At 35.6% G+C, this 24495-nt stretch overlaps 1 protein-coding gene across 6 annotated transcripts in view; it reads left to right on the top strand.

Annotated features, from left to right (window-relative positions):
• Positions 1 to 3194: 3194 nt before the first annotated feature.
• Positions 3195 to 24495, top strand: part of cpm (carboxypeptidase M) — a 43942-nt gene continuing 22641 nt past the window's right edge. For 2 of the 6 annotated variants that reach the window (XM_030148717.1, XM_030148723.1), the window contains exons 1-3: positions 3195 to 3330; positions 9181 to 9342; positions 13481 to 13578. In XM_030148717.1, coding sequence (XP_030004577.1) covers positions 9186 to 9342; positions 13481 to 13578 — 255 coding nt within the window. In that variant the 5' untranslated portion in view covers positions 3195 to 3330; positions 9181 to 9185. Of the gene's footprint in view, positions 3331 to 3510; positions 3531 to 7386; positions 7513 to 9051; positions 9073 to 9180; positions 9343 to 13480; positions 13579 to 24495 lie in introns of those variants that run through there. The other 4 variants (XM_030148719.1, XM_030148718.1, XM_030148722.1 and 1 more) reach the window with 4 other exon arrangements.

Genomic DNA, 24495 nt, shown 5'->3' on the forward strand with positions numbered 1-24495 from the left:
AAGTTTTGCTCATGTTTCTTGCCCCAGCAGGGCTTCGCTGTGTGTCTCTTAAATGGGGCTGTGCTGACCAGAATAGTTAGTTTAGCTGTCTCCTACTCTGATGAGCAGGAACAGCACTGACAGTTGAAACTTGCGTGAAGATGTGAGACACTGTCTAATCACTGAAGTTTCTATCTGTGATGTCTACAAAGATCCGGTTTGACATATGCAGTGCAGGTTAACGTAACATAAAGAATTCTCACTTAAAATCAGTGTCATCCATTTGGCCTGCTCTTTACTGTCACAAAGTAGAATGACAACCAAAGGTATTTTTCAGACTTAGGCTCCATCCACAATTATTTTTAAAATACTTTTAAACCTTGACATTGAAACACATAAAATTTGACATTAGGGTTACAGGAAAGTTTCAGAAATAATTTTAAAATCCAAAACACTTTTCACAGCTTCAAGGACACGAACAAAGAATAATAATTTAGTGTGCATATTGAATTAACAAGCAGCAGTCACTAACTAGGTCTTGTTTTCATCCTGAACGGGTCATGTGACCTGGGCATAACAAATACAGGGGTAGAAAGTAACTGATGAGAACCAAGTAGGTAGAAAATGTGGATTTCTGCAAAAAAACAAAAAACAAACTGCAAGTCCCACTTTTTTCCACCCACATTACAGCAGAGTCCTAGAGTTTCTAAAAAAGTCTAAGTCTACACTAAAACGTGGTCAACAGTGTCCTTTTCAGGAGGTTAAAATGCCAGTGAAGTGTGTGAATACTAGGAGTAAACACAGCAAAAGCACTGCAGCGTATTAAAAATAGACTCATGGACATGGACAGAAGTTAGGTACAATAATATAGTATGGATCTGGAAACATTAAATGACATCACAGCATTACTAGCAAATAAAACCTTCTGTGTTGTGCCTGTTTAATTTTACCATTTAATTACCATTTTAATTACGGTGTTCTCCATGGCTCTATCCTCAGCCCACTTCTGTTTTCAGTGTATGTTTCTTCAGCCAGATCCTTCACAGTCACATAATTTCTCATCACAAGTAACATGTCCCTCTTAAAATCAATCAAATCAAGTTTTCTCTTCTGTTCGTTGTGTCCATATTAACCCCTCTTTCCAATAAAAATCATAATAAATAAGGTGAATATAAAAACAGATTATATTTGTTTGTTCTGTTCCCTTCTGTTTTACATTCTTTTTTTTTTTTCTTTTTTTTTTTAATTATTAGTTAAATGCTGCAACGTTGTTATGTAAAGCCAGTGGGTTGTTTCTTGTGTTGCACCACCATCTGTATTTTGCATTTGGGCCTTCATACTTAAAAAATCAGTGACAACAAATCATTAATGCAGTTGAACAGCACTCAAATAACAATAGTTGCTGTCTGCACTTCTTTTGGTGTCAAGATTATGATTTCCAGTCAAGTGTTGTTGTAATCATCAGGCAGTGAAAATTTGTAAGGTTGCAGTTAAAACTTCAAGCCAGCAGATGGAGACAATTAACCATTTTTTTTTTTTTTTTTTTAAATACTGCTCTAACTTCCAGCTGCTTTCTGATTTAATTGAGTCTGTTCTCATTGATACGGTTGCTCCTTTCAGTGTGGACCATTTATTTAAAGAGAGAATGTGTAATTGTATATATGTAATTATGATTAGGATCTGTGCTGGGTTTGAGATACAGTTAGTTAGTTAGATAGAACAACTTCAAAAGGAATAATATAATCATTCATTCCTATAATATGTGTATGTGTAAATACATGAAGATTAGGTACTTTGAGATTGCATGGGACATGGCACATCTAAAAAATGTTTAATGTACGTTACATCGAGCAATAAAATCTAAGGCAAGACATGTAATATAATAACAGAAAGCAGAGATTACTTCCAACAGTTGTTAGAAATATAGTTATGTTCAAAAATGTATGTGGTGGTCTGATTTCAGTAGAATTCATGTCTATTTTGTCTTGACTGAAGAGGGTTTTCATTTAAATATTATATATTTTATGTTTAACCCTTTCATGCATGAATTATGAGAACCATGATCAAAATTTTTTTCCTGAGTGTTTTTATTCCTCTTTAGGCATGAAAAAAAACAATGCGATTGAAAATTTTCTTCTGAAAAATAAATTTTAAAAAATAAATAAAATAAAAATAATTTTTAAAAAATAAAAAAAAATATACATAAAAAATAATAATAAAAAAAAAATCTTATGAACCTATTTTTCATGAAGTTGCAAAAATTTCCACTCAGCTGGACACCACACATTTAATTTTTGATGCACAGAAACATGTATTTACTGATAAATTGTGAGAAAACTATGGGGAGGGCTTGTGATTCTGGGGGTTTATGGTCAGTAGCGATCGACATAATGTTAGTAGTGTCTTAAAACTTTAATAAAGATATGTTTAAAATAAAAAATAAAATAAAAAATAAAAAAAAATCCATGAATATACTGGAGAACAGCTGTAGAATAGCAGTCCACTATAGTGACCAGTGTGCATGAAAGGGTTAATAATGACTGAGTTGTTGAATTGATAGACGTGTATGTATTAATTCTACCACTGGGGGACGCCAAAGCACAGTTTTCAAACTCTGTGCAATGTGACTTTTATAGTAAAAATGACTTACATCTTAAATCTTAGTATTTAATCTTAGTATTTAGATTTAAATGTGCCAAATGCTTGTTGATGCTGGCACAAACACTGATTCATGGCACATGTTACATCTGAATTAATTACATTTTATTGATTTAGTCTTTTCTCACATTTACTATCCAGACAGTTTTTATAGTCTTTTAACTGAAATGGAACCTCATGTTAAATCGTAATGTTAATCTCTTCTGTGAGTGTGTGTTTGTTTTTTGTGGTGTGTTTGTCATTGGTGCTCTGGACTTTCCATGAAAGGACAAATATACTGATATACAAATACTTTTTTAAAGTAAGAAGAAATTGTGAAATTGGTTATAAAATCCACACAGATGTTGAATCTTTGTGTAACTACAGACTGTGATATTTACCTACCTTTCTAGTGTGTAAATAAGCCTGAGTCTGAATAAGAAGGAATAAAAGATGACTTTTTGCCCTTTTGTTTGTTCAGTCCTAACCTTTTCAATGGGTTACTGATGAACAGTCACGTGTTTGACAGTCTGGTGTAAGCTCCGCCCCTCCGGAGAGAGAGACCGGTCACTGAATAAATAACATCCGTTTAAAGAAGCGACAGACAGTGGGTAACTGTCTGTCCTCTGGAGCCGCCGGAGCCCCGTCTCTCTGCCGGTGTTGGCCGCTGGTACTCGGATCTGCGGAGACACACAGACCGGCACAGCCTGGCAGGTACGACCTCTGACCGGAAGGGGGGGAGAGGGGGGGGCTCTGACACCCACCGTAGCACAGTGTACTGGTGTGGAACACTGGAGCTGCACCTCAGACAACCTGCAACTAAACAGGACTGAGTAGTAATATTACAGTCATATCTGTAACTGCTGGAGATGTCAGTGCTCAGCTTAGACCTTCTGTAGACCCTTCTGTTTAAGGTAACATCATCCTAATTTTTATCTGCAGTCTTATAAGATGTAGTCCTTTTCATATATGATTTTTTTATTTATTTATTTATTTGAACAATTAACATTGAACAGTAAATATACATAATAGTGTACAACAACAAGGGCAGAAAGTTCCATAATTCACAATATCTTTTACATTATATAGAGAAATACATGTAAGTAAAAACATTAGGGAAGAAAAATAAATAAAAATAATAAAAAATAAATAAATAAAAATAAATAAAAATATGTAATATTTTTTTTTTTTTTAAATTGCTAAAGGAATAAATAGAAATTATACAAATTGAATAAGATTATACATTTGACATATTTTTTTTGTTTTATTTGCTTTAGAATTTATACTGTTTCTCAAATTGTCCACGTAATTGGAAAAAAGGGCAGTGAAAACAGTGATGTTTGGACGTTGATGTGCAAATTGGGAGCAATGAATGTGAAATTTGGCAAAAATAATCAAAAGGTCGATAATATATCTTTTTTCTGGAGTTATTTTATCAGTGTGTGATACGCCAAATAAAATGTGTTGAAAGTTCAATTTACACGAAGAGTCAATTTTTACGTTTATAAAATTATTTAAATCAATCCAAAATATATGTGTGTAGGTGCAATCCCAAAATAAATGACATATTGTTTCCTCTGCGTTGCTGCAAAAAGAACAAAGAGTATCAATATTTCTTTTCATGTATGATATTGTCCCTATAGCACACAGGTGTCAAACATGTGGTCCGGGGGCCAAATCTGGCCCGCCAAAGGGTCCAATCCGGCCCCTGGGATGAATTTCTGAAAGGCAAAAATTACACTGAAGATATTAATAGTCAAGGATGTTAAAATCACTTTAGGTAATTTCAGTCTAAAGTGGATCAGACCAGTAAAATACTATCATAATAAACTATAAATAATGAAAACCACAAATTTTTCTCTTTGTTTTAGTATAAAAAACAGTAAAATTACACAAAAATGTTTACATTTACAGACTGGCCTTTTACAAAAAATGTGAATATCTGAAATGTCTTAAGAGAAGTATGTGGAATTTTAACAATATTCTCCCTGTTATTTAATGTTGTGTGTATTTGTAGATCCACTGTGATCTGTAAGTTGTGATTCACATGTATAAATGATAAACTAAGGCATAATATTGTTAACATTGCACTTATTTTACTAAAGAATTTTCAGGTTGTTCATATTTGTTCATGTTATGTTCAAGTACAATTCATAGATGTAAACATTTTCATTACGGAATTTACTTTTTTCACTCAAAAGTACTTATCCTATTATTTAGATTATTTTACTAGTCCGGCCCATTTTATTTCATATTAGGTTGAATGTGGCCCCTAAAGTAAAATGAGTTTGACACCCCTGCTATAGCATCATGTATTATGTATATCACTCACATATTGATTCTGCAATTTTAGTTTTATATAACATGTCTAAATTATTCTACATTTAAAGTCAATTAAGTGAAATATACAACAACTTTACTTCATTTAACTCTGAACTTTAGTCACTGTACATACATTGCATATAGGCCCAGTGTGTCCTAAACAGTTGTGTTTATAAGTTAACATATCCTGGAACATTTTGAGAAATGTTGTCCATTTTTTTTATTGTTATGTTTTAATTAGTAATTGTGCTTTTTTAGATGCCTCATAGTTTAGTTTGAATCCTATTTAAAATAAATGTTTTTTGCCTGATCAATCATGTTTTCACTAAACATGTTTTACAAATTGTGCCAGGGTATGCAAACTTATGAGCACAACTGTATGACATCTACTGAGGCTATATTTAATTGTGCCAGTTTATTTAGATTTTTTTATTTTATTATTTTTTTTTTTTTAATCTACAGTCACAATACTGAATTCTATGGAAGAGGATTGGGGCCACTGGGGAAAAAATTAATTAAGGTCCAAAATTTATTTTTTATTATTATTCTGAGAAAAAAGTAAGAATCCAGACTTTTTTCTCAGAATTCTGACTTTAATCTCAGAACAATAATAAAAAAAAAAAATATTTGAAAGTCACAATTCTGAGAAAAAGGCAGAATTCTGACTTTTTTCTCAAAATAGTAGTAATAAAAAAATATATATTGGACCTCATTTTTTTCCCGATGGTCCTAATCCTCTTCCATAAATTTCTTTAGATTTTCCTGTTTATTTTAATTATTTAGAAGTAGTCATACTTAATACCTCAAATTGAGAACTTAAATTTAACCCTACTGTAGTGCCTCTACAACTCTTTTTTTTGTAATGGCTAACATGAGGTCACCTTGTTTATATGTGCTCTGAAAATATGTTGCAGGACTTAGTGCTGTGTATGGGTTTGTTTTGCAAAACTAAGACCAACAGTTGTTGTGTTTTAACAAGACTTTTAGTCGTCACCTGCTCATGAGGAGGCTCTTTATATATGTCTGTGTTGGCGTCATTGCTAACAGTGATTGACAGCTGCTTATGTTGCAATGATGGTGTTTTTGCTTAAACAGCTGCATATTTATTACCCCCAAAGGGGAGGCAAGGGGTATTGTTTTTGGTTCTGTTTGTTTTGTTTGTTTTGTTTTGTTTGTTTGTTTGTTTGTTTGTTTGTTTGTTTGTTTGTTTGTTGTTGTTTTAACACTCTAGCAGCAAAACTATTGGTTGAATTCATACCAAATTTGGTTTATAGATTGCCAGTGACCCCGAATAGATCTGATTACATTTAGGAAAAGTAGGTCAAAGTTAAAATTTTTTATGAATTTTTTAAATATTTTTTTCCCCATTTTCTTATAATGGGTGAAATTTCACATGTCTGTAGCAGCAAAACTATTGGTTGAATTCATACCAAACTGACTTTATAGATTGCCAGTGACCCAGAATGGATCTCATTATATTTTGAGAACAGTGGGTCAAAGTTCAAATTTTTTATGAATTTTAAAAATCTTTCCTTTACTTACAATGGGTGAAATATGTGCAAGGGGTGGGGTTTGTTGTTCCTGGCACCACTTGTTTTAGACAGTATTGAAAGCTATTTTTTTTTCCCTGAACTTTGCATAGCAGCGCATGAGTCTGAACTCAGCTTAAACAGAACAAAAAGTAAAGGAAGTAAACTTAGCTAAAACAAACATAAATGTCTTAGAACAACAGAGTGGATCTCAGATGAACATGTTCATTATAGGAATGATCATGTTACTATCTGAAGCTGAATAATCAGGCTAATTTATGTCAATTAGTTGTGATGTCTTCAAATTTTGTCCTCAACCCAAACTAAAAAATTCATTTAAAAAGAAGAAGAAGAAGAAGAAGAAGAAGAAGAAGGGGTGAACATTAAAAATATGATGTAATTTTTTAAAACACTTTTTCAGAATTAACATATACAGTGTTGCAGAAACAGTGCAATAAATATTAGATCCATTTCATTACATAAACACAAATCTTTTCCCACCCCCACACCAAATAAAAACTGGACGATTCTAAAAAAGATGTTGACTATGCTGTTGTTTTGGTTAATTGATCATTTATGCACATCTATAGTTTGCACTGACTGTTAAATCTCTTTGTAGTGCACTGTGTAAATACGTATTTCTAAAAATTAATCTTATACTTACCTTTTATTTCATATATATAAATATCATCTGAATTAGACCAACCTTGTGAAAGAAGCACTAACACTTCTTGTGACTGTGTGAATGATATTTGGTTTGACTTGTTAACTTCAGAGTTTTGAGTACTTCTTGTACTGAATGTAAATGTGTATTCTCTACAGACAGACATTACAGACGCTGACAGTAACTTGCTTGTAAACTTATCTGACAACTCACTGACAGCGTTCCTTGAAGTGCTGCACACGGCTCTAGTTACAGATTTACACATCAGTTAAAACACCGGAACACAAAACGTGACATTAACAGAGAAAGGCAGCTGCTAAGGGGACGAGAAGGCTTTCGCTGTGGATGGATTACAGGTTCAGAGGTTAGAAGAGTGCACAGGTACACTTAGCCTGGGATTAAACTGTTGAATGGAGCAAATAAGTAAAGTTGGAAAGATTTAGAAAGAGAAAAACACCTACTGACTCGAAAATTCTGTTGCATTTCCACATGGTTCAGACAGAACATGTAATATCTGAACGCATGAGATTTTGATTTTCAGGTTTACAACTGATAGAGAACTGGATGATGCATCGTTTATCACAGAGCTTAGTGCTTCTTCGTATGAACAGCAGCATGTTTTTTCTGACACCTACACATTACAAAATGTCAAAATGTCAAACTCAGTGAAACTCTGTCTTCCAAATCCTAGCGGTCTAACAACAAACACATGTTCATGCCATTTTTGGTACTGTTTCTACGCTGTATTTAGACTCAGAGGTAGTAAAACAACTGTGATAACACTGTAAACATTTGTACTTTTTCACATAGGAAAACAGTCAAGAACTAGGAGCACTCGGAGAGCGCAGACCTCCACCAAGGCTGATCAGTGGGCCCCCCCGTGGGCCCCCCCACCCCCGATCACCCCCAAAAGTTAATCATTTCTTCCTTATCCCATTTCCAACAAACCCTGAAACCCTGATCAAAATCTGTCCATAACTTTTTGAGTTATGTTGCACACTAACGGACAGACAAACAAACAGACAGACAAACAAACCCTGGCAAAAACATAACCTCCTTGGCGGAGGTAATTAATAGCATGATCAACAAGTGGTGCCAGGTACAACAAACCCCGCCCTCCCCATGTATTGTAGCTTATTTTGGCATCAATCCAGCTGATGTCATCATGTCTATGCATGTGCTGATGTCACCATATCAATTCCCTCTATATATGTGCCAAGTTTGATGTATTTTAAAACAAAATTGATGTATTTATAGACATTTGAAATTCATTCATCCATTATAAGTAAATGGGAGGGGAAAAAAAAAGATTTTAACAACTCATTAAAAATTTGAACCTTGACCTATTTTTCCCAAAATGTAATGACATGTATTCTGGGTCACTGGCAATCTATAAACCCAATATAGTATGAATTCAACCTATAGTTTTGCTGCTACAGACATGTGAAATTTTGTCCATTATAAGTAAATGGGGGAAAAACAGAGTTTAAAAATTCATAAGAAATTTGAATTTTGACCTACTTTTCCCCAAAATGTAATCAGATCTATTCGGGGTCACTGGCAATCTATAAACCCAATTTGGTATGAATTCAACCAATAGTTTTGCTGCTAGAGTGTTAACAAACAAACAAACAAACAAACTGAACCAAAAACAATACCCCTTGCCTCCCCTTTGGGGGGCGGGGTAATAAAAGATGTGACCAATAAGCAGAATTGCTAATGCCATTGGTGTATTTAAAATCATCAGTTTCAAACAGTCAAGATCATTTTATTATTTTTTAAGCTTGCAACTAACAGTTTATTTAATCATTTATCTGTCATCCAGTTAATCATTTTGCCTTTATAATGTCAGATAATCCAAAAAAAATAAACAAACGGAAACGCAACAACATTTTAAAACTTCAGCACATTCTGTTGTTGTGCTTTAAGTGTAATTTCCAGGTAATTATAGTTTACAGTTCTATGTAACACCTGTGTTTTCCTTAAGGACTGTTAAGTACTAGTGTCATTATTTCTGAATTGTTGACTTGCTGTTTTCTCCTCCCACAGCAGTAATGTCACCACTCATCCTCTTTCTCTCCTTCCTCACCCCCATCACTGCGCTGGAGTTTCGATATCATGATAACAGTGAGATTAAGGACTACCTCACCCAGATCAGCACCTCCAACCCTAACATCACATACCTGTACAGCATCGGCCAGTCCGTCACAGGTAACAACACATACTGTACACACCTGTCTGATCTCATGCTTTCTGTCTGCTGGTGTATCATTAAGTTTAGTTGAGAAATAAAAAGAACAAGACTCCTTCTGATTGGTCAGATTAACAAACAAACTGCTGATGTTTTACTGTGATCTCAGACTGATTTTAGTTCTGGTTCATGGTGATTTTGTCAGTAAGGCTGTCCAAGCCTAGTTCATTTACACGCATACATTTCATCTTGAAGAAGAAGAGACATTAACCCCTGGAACTTCAATAAATAGAAATTACCTTCTTCAACGTACAGGCACAGGACAGATTTGAAATAAATAATTTGACAATACAAAGCATTTTCCTGCATATACAAAGAAATAACCGATAATTAAAACAATGTGGAAATACTGTGTCTGATCCAGGTGAGTGTACACAGCAGGGTGGACATGATTATTATGATTGTGCAAAATAATAATTATGCAATAGTGGTGACAGGCCTACCAGTAGGGTAGTTTTAAAACTTTAAAAATCTAAAAACTTGGTTCTTACATATACTTTTTTGTTCTGATTTTTTTAGACGATTCTTTGTCCTTCTTAGATCAGAGAGATTTTTGTCATTTTCCCAGAATTTAAGGCACTTATTGTTCTCAGCCCTGTCTGTTTAGTCTGTCAACATGATCAATTTGTTGCTGATGTGGAAAATGATTCAGATCATTATATACTGTATATTATTGTATTGTCATTTTACTTCTAAATTCACCTCATTAGACCATATTAGATAGGTGTTAAAAGCTTCATCATCACATCTGACAATACAGCTCTGGGAAAAAAATTAGAGACCACTGCAAAAATGATCCCTTTCTCTGATTTTACCATTTATAGGTATGTGTTTGAATAAAATGAACATTTTTGTTTTATTCTCTAAACTACCAACAACAATTCTCCCAAATTCCAAATAAAAATATTGTTATTTAGAGCATGTATTTGCAGAACACAACACATGGTCCAAATAACATAAAGATGCAGTGTTTTCAGACCTCAAATAATGCAAAGAAAACCAGTTCATATTTATTTCTAAACAACACAATACTAATGTTGTAACTTTGTAAAAGTTCAGACATCAATATTTGATGGAATAACCCTGGTTTTCAATGACAGCTTTCATGTGTCTTGTCTCTCCTCCATTGCTGTTGGATGACTTTATGCAGCTCCTGACACAGAAATTCAAGAAGCTCAGACATGTTCCATGGTTTATGACCATCCATGTTCCTCCAGAAGTTTTCAGAGTGGGTTCAGGTCTGGAGATTGGTCTGGCCATGACAGGGTCTTCATCTGGTGGTGTGTCATCCACACCTTTATTGGCCTAGCTGAGGCCAGGAGCATTGTCCTGATAGAAAAACCAGTCCTCAGAGTTTGGGAGCATTGTCAGAGTAGAAGTCCAGTAGTTTTCAATAGTTACTTTTGGATTCCAGTTACTTTTGCAGTACCAATAGCACTGTTTTTGCCTATTGTAAGAAGATAGTGATGGCCACAGTAGTGGTTTTTATACCTCTCCTTCTTAAATAAGACATGGATCAGGTGTTTATTCAGTAGAATAAGGTGTGTTGGAATTCAACAGACACAGGAATGGAATGGCTGTCATACATGCAGACATGATGATTTAACAGGAAATTTCAGTGGTCTCTTTATTTTTTCCAGAGCTGTATTACTGATGGTATTGACACTGAAATCACATCCATTGGACCCCAAGTAACAACACAACGCACAACAATAATTAATGATAGAAACATTAATACAAATGCTGCATATGGTTTATTAGTCATATAATGTATTTTTAACATAAGTATCCTTCTTTCTTTCTGTAATCCTTGATTGTCTCAGGTTATATTTATGGACAAGTCAGAAAAAGAATTTGTGGTCGTCATATGATGTCATTTACTGTTTCCCACCAACACTGAAATGTTAAATTGATCAGGTGTTCGTTAAACACTGCAGCCGCTGGATGTCTTGATCTACCTATTAACTGTTATGTGCATCATGGTTCATCTTGAATAAAAACATGAAGTGTATGTTTTATTCTATTTGTTTTTCCACTTGTCTCCTCCTATGGGAAGCCCTAGGTGGTAGAAGATGAAACTCTTCACAGGAGATGCTTTAAGTATTCATCTTTTCAACCTGTATAAAAGGATCAGCTGCACCATTCCTTTTCATAGAGTCGCCAAGTCTGTGGGAGTTAATGGCGCAATCAAGAGCTTTGTTTTAAAACATACTCTCCTTATTTGACATTTGTATAATTGTGTTGGCTGCAGAGCGTTACTTCTTGTTCCAAACTGGGTTAGCTATACTGGTCTTACAAAGTAAAGGTTCCAAAAATCTAATGGTTTGTGATGCAGGTGAGACAGATACTCATTTCCATTAAGACAGCGATAGAAACAGGTCATTGAACACAAAGGGATCATGGTAGCTGAAGTGTTGGATGTCCATCACTATGGCAACCATGATACTGACTGTGGTTGTCTGTCTGTGGATGTGATCATATGTCGGGACTGTGAACAGAGGATAATTTAATCTGGGACAGCCTAATCCTGCTAATCACTCATACATACAGACACACACACAAACACACACACACACACAGAGCTAATCTGAGCTAATCTAGGACACCAGCTGGCCTCTGTCCAACCTGTGTGTGTTTATAGTTTCATTTCCCAGTGGGGCTGCACACTAACCTATGGGGACATCCCATCACTGTGGGAACAACACTGAGGTCCCTGTGGGTCCAGACTGATTTTTTTGAGGGTTCAGGTTTGTTTTTAGGTTCAGAGTTAGAATGAGGTTAAGGTTAAGCTCTCAGCTGGGATGATTAAAGTAAGAATAAGATGTTAAGGAATGAATATCAGTGGATTGTCCCCACAGGGATAGTGGTACGAACATCATCAGCGCTCCTACATGTATCTTACCTCATGGCTCATGATACTGCTATGACTTGTTCACACGTTGCTGTAATTTACAGCTATGTGTGTGTGTGTTATAGACTTGCTGAGGCTTGTACGGCTTCATTCGTCCATCTCCAGTGCGAACATTCAAAACAGTTTCCTGGAAACTCTGACAGCAGCTGAAGTTAGAATATTTCCCTGTCATCAAACTGTCTGACATCAGCTAGGCCAACCAGAATGTTGTATGTTTTGTTGACTCGTGTTGACATACATCATGTTTGGTTTAGTTTAGTTTATTATTTATTGAACAGGACCGTGCACATCTACTGAGTCAGATTTAGATATAAAATAGATTGCATCTGTGGTCCGTGGGCAGGACAGGACACATGAAAACACACCTAGACAAAGATAGATAATACACAACACAGCACAATATAGAGTGCAACATATTAACATGTATCAGACAAATTCATTAACAAAACCCAATAAAACTGAATTCCAAATAAAATCAAGAGGCCAGTCAGTGATCACGAGTTTGATTTGCTTTTAGCCATATTTTCAGGGTTTTTTTGAAGATAGTCAGGCTGAAAGAGTCTCTGACATTTATAGGGAGTGAGTTATCCTTCCACTTCCCATTTTGCTCTGACACAGAAGGCAGATTGAGTAAAAAATGTTGAAGTGTTTCCACCAATGTTCAGTGTAATGTCCCATTTCATTTGGCCACATGTCATTTGTATCGTATTACATTATATGATTAAGATTTATGCAAAAGGCACACCAGTTGGATTGAACAGAACAAGAGCTCCCATGATCCCACATTACTTCACACCATCATCTGCGGAAAAACACTGTGATTTGGCCATAACACCTGACTCTGGAGCATGTTAACATTGTACTTATGACCTGCCCATTATGTAGCCACAGGATCAGTAAACGCCCTCAAAAATGACCCATCAGTGCATTATTGGTGCAGCTGCATTGAAATGTGGTTCATGCAGTTGAAAACATGGTGCAGGTGCAGACAGAGCCTCCTGGTAGTCAGTCTGGATCGGCACTGGACCTACCTGCTTGTGTTTTATTGGTTTCCAGATTGAATTATCAACTGTACAGCATCTCTGTAGGTTTCCTCTGAAACAATGAGCTTCAGAAATGGAGTTTGTGTAAACAGAATAAAATCACGTTTCACAGCTGTTTCCTGTTCTGTCTTTTTCTTCCCTCAGGTCAGGAGTTGTGGGTGTTGGCTCTGGGTCTCAGCCCGCGCCGTCACACCGTTGGTATCCCAGAGTTCAAATATGTGGCTAACATGCATGGAAACGAGGTGAGTGAGCACATATACACACACATAAACATACACACTCTAACAGCGGGGCCCCTCCCTGTTGACAGGAAGCAGGACTAAAAGGAGACTAAAGAGATCAACAAAAGCCATTCAGAGTCAAACACACACTTTTGTGTTCAGATGACAGACTGTGTCTGTGAGAGCTGTCTCATCATCCGTTAAAACAGACAATACAGAGTCAATATTGAAATATTTAACAATAATATGAAACGAATCAATGGATTAAAAGAATAGCAGCAGTAACTGACAGAATCTGTGTGAGAAAAACATCTTGGCAACAGGAATAACCGTTGTTTGTCAGGAGCTGTTGCTGGGGGGTTAAATTAAATCTCACTCAGCTAAACAGCATCAGGTGATAAAATGTTTTCTGTAAACTGTAAAAACAGTACAGATTTCTTTCCATTTGTGGGCACAGCAATACTTCAGATAATCTCTCTGAAGAAAGAAAACAAAACACAAGATAATATTTCACATCCAGACTTCTCACTATAAATAATTTTTATATTCAGATTTTAATATTACAGTATAGGTTGCCATTCCTATCAGTTATGAAAGTAACAATCACATGTTGGTATTTGTTAGAAGAAACATTGAGTAAAACTATAGAATGACTACTTGACAGATTTTGACTTTGCTCACAGCTTTCATGTTATATACAGTTTACTAAACCTATATTATCATTTAAAATCATCATTTACTACAGTAATATTATTTTCACAAACTCAGGGAGTACAGATCTCCACCACAACATTATTAAACCACAAACAAATCATCAGTTCGAACTTGAGTTTTTCTACATTTTGTCAGTTGATGCCACTGGTTAGTGTTTGGTTTTTAGTTTAACTATGACTAATATAAGGCTGGGACTGTCTACTGTTAAAGACACTTATAAAACACACTAGCAGGCTGCAAACGTTTGAGGGATCTTTTAAGAGGTTCCTTCTTAGCTCATGCCCTACCCTTTTTCCAAATTTCATGAAAATCATTCCAGCAGTTTTTGCATAGAGACAAACAAACAAATTGAAATGATCACTCTGTGAATTCAACAGGTATCATATAAACAGTTTGTTCCATTTGATTTTTTGGGCTTTGTTTTTTCCTGAACAGGGTTAAGACATATGGGACATGCCAATATTGGGATTTAATAAGTAAGACATGTATAGACACGTATGAACATTCAGAATATGCATCTCATTTAGACACGTTCCCTGTTTACAGTCAATAGAGATACTCACTCAGTCTTAAACACTATGAGAGAGGATATCAGTAGGTTTTTGTATATGCACAAATGTTGAAAAGATGACCTTTTTAAGAAGGTGTTTGAAGGAATGAAAGGCTGTGTTCACACAGTCGCCACCAGTGGAAAACAGAAAAATGCCTGCTTGTAAACAGGAATATTAGTGGAATATTCATTTTCGTTAGCCGTGCAAACATCTTACGAAGGCCAGTAATGTGAACAGTTCATGCATGTAAATATACACACTGTGGAGTCTGGAAGCAGCAGCCAGGCCGCCTGTCCCCTGGTGGGCACCTCAGACCGTGACAGGAAATACACAAAACTGTGGAAGTGGTTGTTTTTTCCAGGACCGGCAGTTCTGCACCACTGTACTCAACAGGGCTCAGCAGGAATTACATTATCATTTAGAGAAGGCCAGTACTGAAATCAGGATATACACTGCACTACATTTGATCTGCTTTTAAGAATTTTAGAGTTGCAAGCCAGATTTCATGGCCTTCACATAGAAAATTATGGTAAAATGTCTTATTTCAGGGTGAGTAGTGAACCTAACATTTGAATTAGTTAGTTGATTAGTACAGACAGCGGCTGTATATAAACTAAAGGATGTAAAAATGCTGTAGAAATCTAAAAGTTTGTCGTAAATTACAGTCTTTACTTCGAACAAGCATCTGGTTGCCGTGGTGACCGTCTATGGCTGATCACACTGCATGTGAGTGAAAGTCTGTGGAAATGTCCTTAAATAGACAAGTCACGCCTGGACACACACACACACACAGAGGGAGCTAACAGAGTCAGCAGAGTGTGTCGGTTCAGAGGAAACTTCCAGAAAAAGACCTTTTCACCGAGTCCACTCACACACTCACATTATAACCACAGGAATGTAGCCTCTGTGGAAAAGTTGAAAGGTGTCTTGTAGAAGTCATTGTCTGTTGTGTGTGTTTATGTCAGGATCTCCCAGAAAATCACTTTGTGTGTGTGACAGGAGTTTTATTTAATGTGAGATTAACAAACAGCAAAAATGAGTGAAAGAAGAAAGGAGTAGTTTAATTTGTGACGACCGCTGAGCAAACAGAGGACATCCTCTGATTAGCATCTAGACCCAGAAGAAGCTCAACTCTGAGGGATTTAAGTGAAGAAATGAGCACTGGACTGTTATTATCCTGCACAACTTTTCTTAGTCTTTGCTTTTTTCTTCAGAATTATTGCAGTTTTCCGGGCAAAATAAGATGAATATTATTTAAAGTCTAGAATAACTACTTTGCAATTGTATCCATTCATAAAAACGTCAAGCTTAGTAATGAGGTGCAGCACAAAGTTCACCCTTGACAACTAAGGAGAAAGTATTTAAATGATTCATGTAATGTAATGTACCAAGGTTTGCAGTTGTTAATTTACTGCCAGTCATACCATTGTTTAATCCAATCTATCTCAATATATTTTTTTATCTTTATTATTTGATGCATATTGTTTTGTGCTGCTATACATTTAAATTTCCTCCTTGATCAATAAATTATATCTTATCTTATCTTATCTTATCTTATCTTATCTTATCTTGTCTCGTCTTATCTTATCTTATCTTATCTTATCTTATCTTATCTTATCTTATCTTATCTTATCTTATCTTATCTTATCTTATCTTATCTTATCTTATCTTATCTTATCTTATCTTATCTTATCTTATCTCATCTTACTTTAATTTGCACCTGGCATGGCTGTGATAATTGTGCACACGGGAGATGCTGCTGAGAACAGAGAGCAGGTGGTAGAAGAGAGACATGATTCATTAGAATAGAAGAGGAAGGTGTAAATAGAACATACTGATTCTAAAACAGTCCACATTTCTGCCTTAGTTGTCTCTGCTCCTGAGTTCATTATGCTAGAAAGAGCACATAGACATATAAGGTTATCAATTGTATTAGGAAGTTCAACAAAATGTCAAGAAGGAGTTAAGTAAACTTACTTTCGCAAGAGTCATAACGCCTCTGTCATATGAAATACAAGTGCAGTGTTGTGCAAAAGTCTTAGGCCACCTGTAGTTTAGCTGTTTTGTAAGTTTAATATGAGCAACACATTTATTTCTCATTTTCTTTTTTCCAAATAGAACAAGAAAATACAGGAAATATGTGCACAACCTTAAAAGATGCACAAAAACTGAACTAAATGGGTTCCAAAGGTTAAAGTCACTATTTATTGTGACTCCTGACCCCATGACAAGAGGCAGCACAAACAGATATGTCAGAAAATTATCCCACAAAGACCCAAACAGCCACTGATGACCAAAATCATGTAGTGATCTAAAATGTTTAATACCTGTTGATCCACTAATCCTATCAATAAATGTAAATAATTGGTGTAAAATACAGTTTGTCATCTTTTCACGGTCATCAGATATGACCCATTTGGATGTTCAGAGGCTCCGTATGAACACTGAAACACTGTCATCTTCTACAACATTGATTCACCAGTAAAACCCGTGGAGTTGGATAAATAACAGTGGATGGAGACACTTGTTCAATTAATGATTTTTTTTTTTTTGAAAAAGTCACTTTTTCCTAATTTTCTCTGTTTTGATATAATAACCTTTACATTTTCTCTTAGCTTTAATGAACATCTACGTGATTAGTGAAATAAATATAGGGGAAAAATACATGTTTTTCACTGAAAAATGTAATAAATATAATAAATGTTGATAAATCACTTAAGAAAGGTGAAATACAGAAAAAATATATATATATATTTGGGAACTGCCACAAAAGTAGCACTGGGTCTTTATGGGTTAATGCAATAAACCTCATGCTGTCTGAACAAAAGGGTTGAAGACATTACATACAGAGGGAGGTCACACTATAAACTACTTCTTTAGTTTATAGATACTGCTATAAACTGCTGTACATTCTTCACATATATCTGGATTGCATCTTAATACAGAGACTGAGAAATGCATATGTGTGATCATTGAACCTTATTAGTCCAACAAACCTAATGTTGGCCTGGACATTTGGACAGTACTGTACATCAAAACTTTAACACAGTGACATTCAATGTAATTTTTGTCTCTGTAGTCTATGCAGACAGTGCACAGTATTTCCTCTGCAGTACGGCAGTTAACAACAGATTTTTAATTGTACAGCTGTTTTATGTTTTTAATCTATTCTTGTATTTTTCTTTCTTTTTTTTTGGTTTTTCCCCTGTAAGTCGCTTTGGAAAGAAGTGTCTGCCAAATGCATAAATGTAAATGTAAATGTATGTAAATGTAAAAAAAAAAAAAAAAAAGTAGCCTATCCAGCATATAGAAATGTCAGAATTCAGTACTATGGCAGATTTGATGGCCCTCATCAGTTGTGTTTTGTGCAATTTGTAATCGTGCTGCTCTTGATAGATTATTTTGTTCATTATGGGAATGAACTGGTTTTGTCTGTATTCATAAATTTGAGCATTTAGTAAATCACCTGCAGAAATAGTTCCACTCATCTGTGCCTTTTCTGGATTGTGACCTGATGCTGATTTGCACGGTTTAGTCTGTCACATTATCAGTAAGAAACGTGTTGTCTTCACTTAAAGTCTATTTCGTAAATTCACATTCTTTGTTTCTATCAGTTAAAACTACAATTGCAATCATAAAGACACAGGCAATTTTCATTTGTCTTGCATTTGTGTAAATTTTAAGGCGGTCTATGTTTTCACATTTTCCTGTTTTGTTGATTAAATTACAAATATAAATGAACTATAACCTAGAGGAAAACAAAGCTATTATGGTTGAGGAAAAACACCTCAAAACAAGTATGGTAAAGAATGTTTCTGCTACCAAGAGTAATGGTAATAGATATATTGATAGATATTTTCAGAACGGAAAAATTCATGCTAATAGTATTTTTGTACTGTTTGCTTGTAATCTCATGTACCATTGGATAACGCGGAATTTGCATGTTGCTATGGTAACCAACATTGCAATGTCCCTCACACACTAATTGCACATTACCCACCAAACAGGTTGGTTTTGTTGCTGATGAAATAAGCAAGTAAAAGTTTATTTACATGGCACCCTTGAAAACCTAAGATCCTTAAGACAAATCCTATACAAACACAACACATACAATTTAAGCATAAAGACATATTGAAAAAAAGATCACTTCAAGTTGTGTTCTAAAACTCTGAAGTTGTTCACTGACCTGACTCCCAGTAGTAGACTGTTCCATAGTCTGAGTCCCAGGACAGTAAACGCAGCGTCTCCTCCCATCTATACATGTGCCAAAGGTACAATGAACAAGTCTTGACTCTCAAGGGAAGATGGATGACTGGTTTCATCCGTCTGGGTTCATAGATGAAATGAATGACATGAACAATAACATTTCTCATCAGAGCATTGGTTTGTTTCCTACATTTAACTGTGTATGGATTTTAAAACAACGTGGTGTGTGGTTTGTGTGTTTGTGGGTGAGACTCAGATGGGGTGAGCAAGGTTTCCTGTGTTTTTGCAGGAAACTGTACACAACCTCTGCTGCCTTGGACTCCAATGCTGTTATTGTTTCTGAGCACATTTTGACTGACCCTTCAAACTGAGTGAGGCCCACCTTCACTCACTGAACATCAGCTAACATCTGCTAATGCACATCAGTGTAAACAGCATCAGACTGGTTTGATGTTGTTGTCCAAACTTCACTGAATTTAGAGGGCCCACCATCTTTGTCTGTTTCTAACAGGGGGGTTAAAATAGAAGGATCATATATCTTACATTTTTTTGAAAATACACTTGTGCCGTCTCTTGATGAGGCATAAATTTTATCTCTTTTAACGTAAACAAAATCCTCAACAACTTTAATTCTTCTTTTGTTGAAAGCCTTCTTACTTTTTCTTTCATTTGCTGGTTTTATAGCTTTGAAGGTCTTTGAAGGACAAACTGCAGAACATTGTTTAAACCTGCTCTAAAGTCACAGTTGTCAAACTGAGAGACCTGCACTCTTTCTGAGAGGAGCTGGTGCTGAAGAAAGCAAAAAGCATCCTGGGTCAGCCCCACCACCCTCTGACTCCTGAATTTGTCATGATACCTTCAGGGCGTCATTTTTACATGCCGGTACGGAAAATGAACCGCTTTTCCAGTTCTTTTGTGCCCTCTGCTCTGCTATTAAATTGTTACATTCTGTTAGTGTGTATTCTGAGGTATTTGTATCGTAGGCTAATACATCTAGTTTAGTTTATTTCAGACACAGACATAATACAAAACATATGGAAGAAAAACAAAAATAATAATAATAAAAAACAATACACAAATAAAAAATCAAATAATAGAAAAAAAAGAACAACATTGTTTTGTATTGTTGGTTGGGTCAACTAGATGAGTTCTACTGGTGAACTGTGATGAACTGACACACAGTATGTGTTTGTGTGTATGTCTGATAAAAGCTGCAAATGAACTGCCTTCTGGGATCAATAAGTTCTGAGTGTGAATCTGAATTGGATAAATGACACTGGTAAAATCTATTCATTTTACAGTGGGGTCTGTGTTCTTTCTAACCAAGAAAACATTGCATAATCCACTGTAAATGACAAAATTTTGTCTTCACACTTGAACATGACACTTGTTTATCTGTGGAGACACGATTTTCCATGTTTGGATTTAGTCATCTGTAGATAAAGTCTGCCTTGTATGTCTGTATTATTTAAATCCATTCATTTATTCATCTATTTAAGAGCAATCAGAAATGTAACAGTGGAAATGATGATATATCTAGTATTTGTATTACTCACATGTTGATGCCACTACATGTGAATCTCTTTATGGCTCAAAGTGTTGCTTAAAGAGTAAAATAGTGCAGGCATTTATGTTTAGTTACCTATAGAATGTGAATAATTCACGTGTTGAAGGCTCAGGTTTCTGAGCCTGAAATGTTTTCAACGCTCACGGCACAGATACCAGACGCTGTCGCAGTAAAAACCGTCTGTCCTGGAGGGGCTGTACTTACAACTACAGTTTGAGCTTCTGTTCTGTACTGTCTGTCTGGGACTCCTCAGGAATGGTAGGTTGAGGATGTCAGGGAAACCGTAGACAATGCTGTCTTTGCAAATCCTGCACTGCCGCATGTGGATTTACATTTTTCGTCAGGTTTTTGTATTTTCAGACTGTCAACAAATTTTGTCAGGGAATGAATTCCGCCTGCACAAGACCTGTAAGCGACTGTGTATTTTGTTTTTAAGTGTTTAAGAGTTTTTAGAGTTTTTTTGTTTATTTTTTTGCTACCCACTATTTATTAAATAGTTTTTTGTACTGACAGGAGCTGCTGAGAAGCTAGTGTTTCAGTCTGTGTATGTTGGTAACTACTATGTGAATGACAATAACTTCAATTTCAACTTTATTATTTGTTCCTTGAAGGGCGAATTGTTATGCAGCAGTTACATAAGCGTTCACAATAAACAAACAGTAAAACACAGTAAAAACAGTAAAAACACAATAAAAACAATAAAATACAATAAAAACAATAAAAATGTCACTCAAACATAAAATAGTCAGGGGCAGTAGCAGCAATCTTAGTCATTTAAACAGGTGTAATTCAGTGCAAACAGTCGCTTAGTCAGCAGCAGCAAGGCAGAATAAGTAAAGTACAGCAGCCAACAGGATAAAGTGCAGACAGTACATGATAAAGGACAGCAGCAAAAACACTGTGCATTACCTCCTCCTCCTCTCAGTGTTTATAGCTTGAATGGAGGTAGGCACAAAGGAAAACTTGTACCTGTGTTTTGTGGCCTGGGGTACTGCCAGACGAAGGCCTGAGGGGAGCAACTTCCACTCCTGATTAAGAGGATGAGTAGCATCCATAAGAATAGACTGAGCTGTCCTTTTAACTTGTGTATTAAAAATGTCTTCAAGACTATTAAAACGCACCCCAGCTACTTTAGGGGCCACTTTTATTATCCTCCCGAGGGAGTTCTTGTCCTTGTTGCCAAGGTTACCATACCAGCATGTGATGGAGAAGGAACTGATTGACTGGACAAAGGAACAGTAGAAGAACTTCATCAGGGTCCTATCAATCTGAAACTTGGTGAGCTTTCTCGGACAGAGTAGTTGTTGCTGACCGTTTTTAGCCAGCAATTCACAATTTATATCAAACTTAAGTTTACTGTTGATTACAGATACTTATAATTAGGTACTAGTTCCACTGGCTCGTCATGGACCACACTGCACTGAGGAGCTGGGGGGACCATCTAAAATGAATGCAGATCTCCTTTGTTTTAGTAACATTGATCTGAAAGAAAGCTCCTTTGTGCCATAATATAATATAATAAAGAAATGTTGAATCTTCAATATGAGAAAAATTGATATGATGTTCAATAAATAATGCAGTTACTGCCAAATTTTTCACCAATTCATTTGAGGGTAGGCTAGACCACGATACGTTCTATATTTCTTGATTTGGAGATTTTGACCAATATAATGAAATTATTTTTCTCACTGTATTTCAGGTAATGGTTTATAGAACATCTTAAAAATACAGTACAATCTGTCACTCAGCACGAGAGCAGATTCAGTGCTGCATTAGCTAATCTCTCCATACTGACTCAACCCTAAACCCAAGGACAATTAATATGTACATCTGCAAAACCAGCCTTCATTGTAGACTGTTTTTAAAGACTCAGTCATTCCCTACAACAGCAGTAGGTTTTTACCACACAAACAGGTGCGCTGCAAAAAAGGGGTGTCTAAAAACAAGATAAAAACACTAAATCGGAGGAAAAAAGGTACTCAAAATAAGTGAAATGTCTGTCCATGCAGCAAGATCATTTCACTTGACAACATTTCTTGAATTAAGATTGTAAAATCTAGAAATAAGCATGTCTACAGATGTATGAACACTTAAAGTAAGAAATGAACTCTTAAAATAACATAAACTATCTAACACTTATAAATCTAAGTTTTTTTTTATGTGTGTGTGGAAATAAGTGTCTTCGCGGTGATCATGGAGTATTCCACTCAGTGCAGCCCTGTTGGTTGGTGATTCTACTGTTCTGAAGCCTTTTGGACTTACTGAAAACACCAACCACACCGTTAACAAGGGCAAATGTTAAACGCCTTAAAGTCATAACCAACAGTTACTTGCTTAATGTTAACAGGTATACAATGCTGCTTGTGAAGTTGGAATAATTTTGTTTTCAGACACATTCCTCTTTTTTCTCCCACATATACACATCAGTAATCACCTTTGACCAGGTGTAATGATTACATGCTGAGTCCTGTTTATACTTCATCTATCAAGAAAAATCCCAATGTCACAATCATTTCGTGAGAACAGGTAAAGATATAACTATAACTATAATAATGTAGACACATGCTCATGAGCAATAATATATTGAGTTAAAGCTGCAGTCGTTGTTAGTTTTTTAACATCAGTGTGTGAAAAGTCGTGAGCTTGATGGGTTCATTAAATTATCACAATCCTTTTCTTTTTTTTTTTTTGTAATTTATTTTTTATTGACATTCAGTATCAGACATTTACATGTAGTATAACACATAAACATATTGCACATTTCTGTTGTCTGCTCTAAATGCCAGAACAATATATTCTTGTAACCAAAACAGGGAAAGAAACAAAAAGAAAAAAGAAAAAAAAAAGGAACTACCAACAAGTAGGGAGTGTTCTCTTCCACCCAATACAGTCACTAAGTTGTGAAAACAAAGTCAGGCCTATAGGGTGTGACATATTTGATCCATTTTGCCCGGTATAAAGTAAATTTCTCCAGTTTGTAATTAAGAAATGCTGTTATTTTTTTTTCATTTTATAAATGTCCATTGTGATTTCCATCCATTCATTTAAAGTTGGGCTCTCCTGTGATAGCCATTTCCTGGTAATAGTCTTTTTACAGGCCACCAGCAAAATGTTCATTAAATGTTTATCTCTTTTCAGCCATTCCTGAGGTATGTGTCCGAAGAACAAAGTCTTACTCTCAAAGGGTATTTCACATTTGAGAATGTCCTGTAGGGCATTATGTATTTCTCTCCAATAATCTTTCGTGAGCGGACAATCCCAAAAAACATGGTAATGATTTGTACATTGATTAGCACAGTTTCTCCAGCAGACAGGGGTGTCATAGTGAGACTTCTGGGAAGGTGTAATAAAGTATCTTATTAGGCATTTCCAGCCAAACTCCCTCCACTTCTGTGAGCTGGTACACATCCAATCACAATCCTTTTCTGCCTTCAAAAAAATATGTTAGAAAGAAACTTTTTTCTTCCCGTTTGTAATATAACCTCTGTCAGAATCATGTATTTTCGGGGAAATGACGCTGTCTGAGTATGTGTGTGTATGTGTGCCTATGTGTGATTGTGTGGATGCTTGTGTGTGGTGTGTGTCGATGACTGCGCGTGAGTATGTGGTGATGAATATGTTGGCATGTCATTGGTGAGTGGGGGTTGAGGGGGAATGTGGGTGAGGATGTTGTTGGTTGCTAGGGTCCCCTATCTATGAGCACTCTTGCTTCTTTGAGGTTCCCTTTCATGTACATCTGTTGTAAACTGCTCATGTATAATATATTTTTCTCTCTCAGTACATGAATAAAATATCTGAATCTGAAAAAAAAAAAAAAAAATCCATAACTTTTCACCATATTGTATTTGAAGTGGCTTAAGAGGACACAAGATGCCTACATCTATTCCTTCCCTTTCAGGC

Source organism: Sphaeramia orbicularis, chromosome 12 (assembly GCF_902148855.1).
Source record: "Sphaeramia orbicularis chromosome 12, fSphaOr1.1, whole genome shotgun sequence".
NCBI lineage: Eukaryota > Metazoa > Chordata > Actinopteri > Kurtiformes > Apogonidae > Sphaeramia > Sphaeramia orbicularis.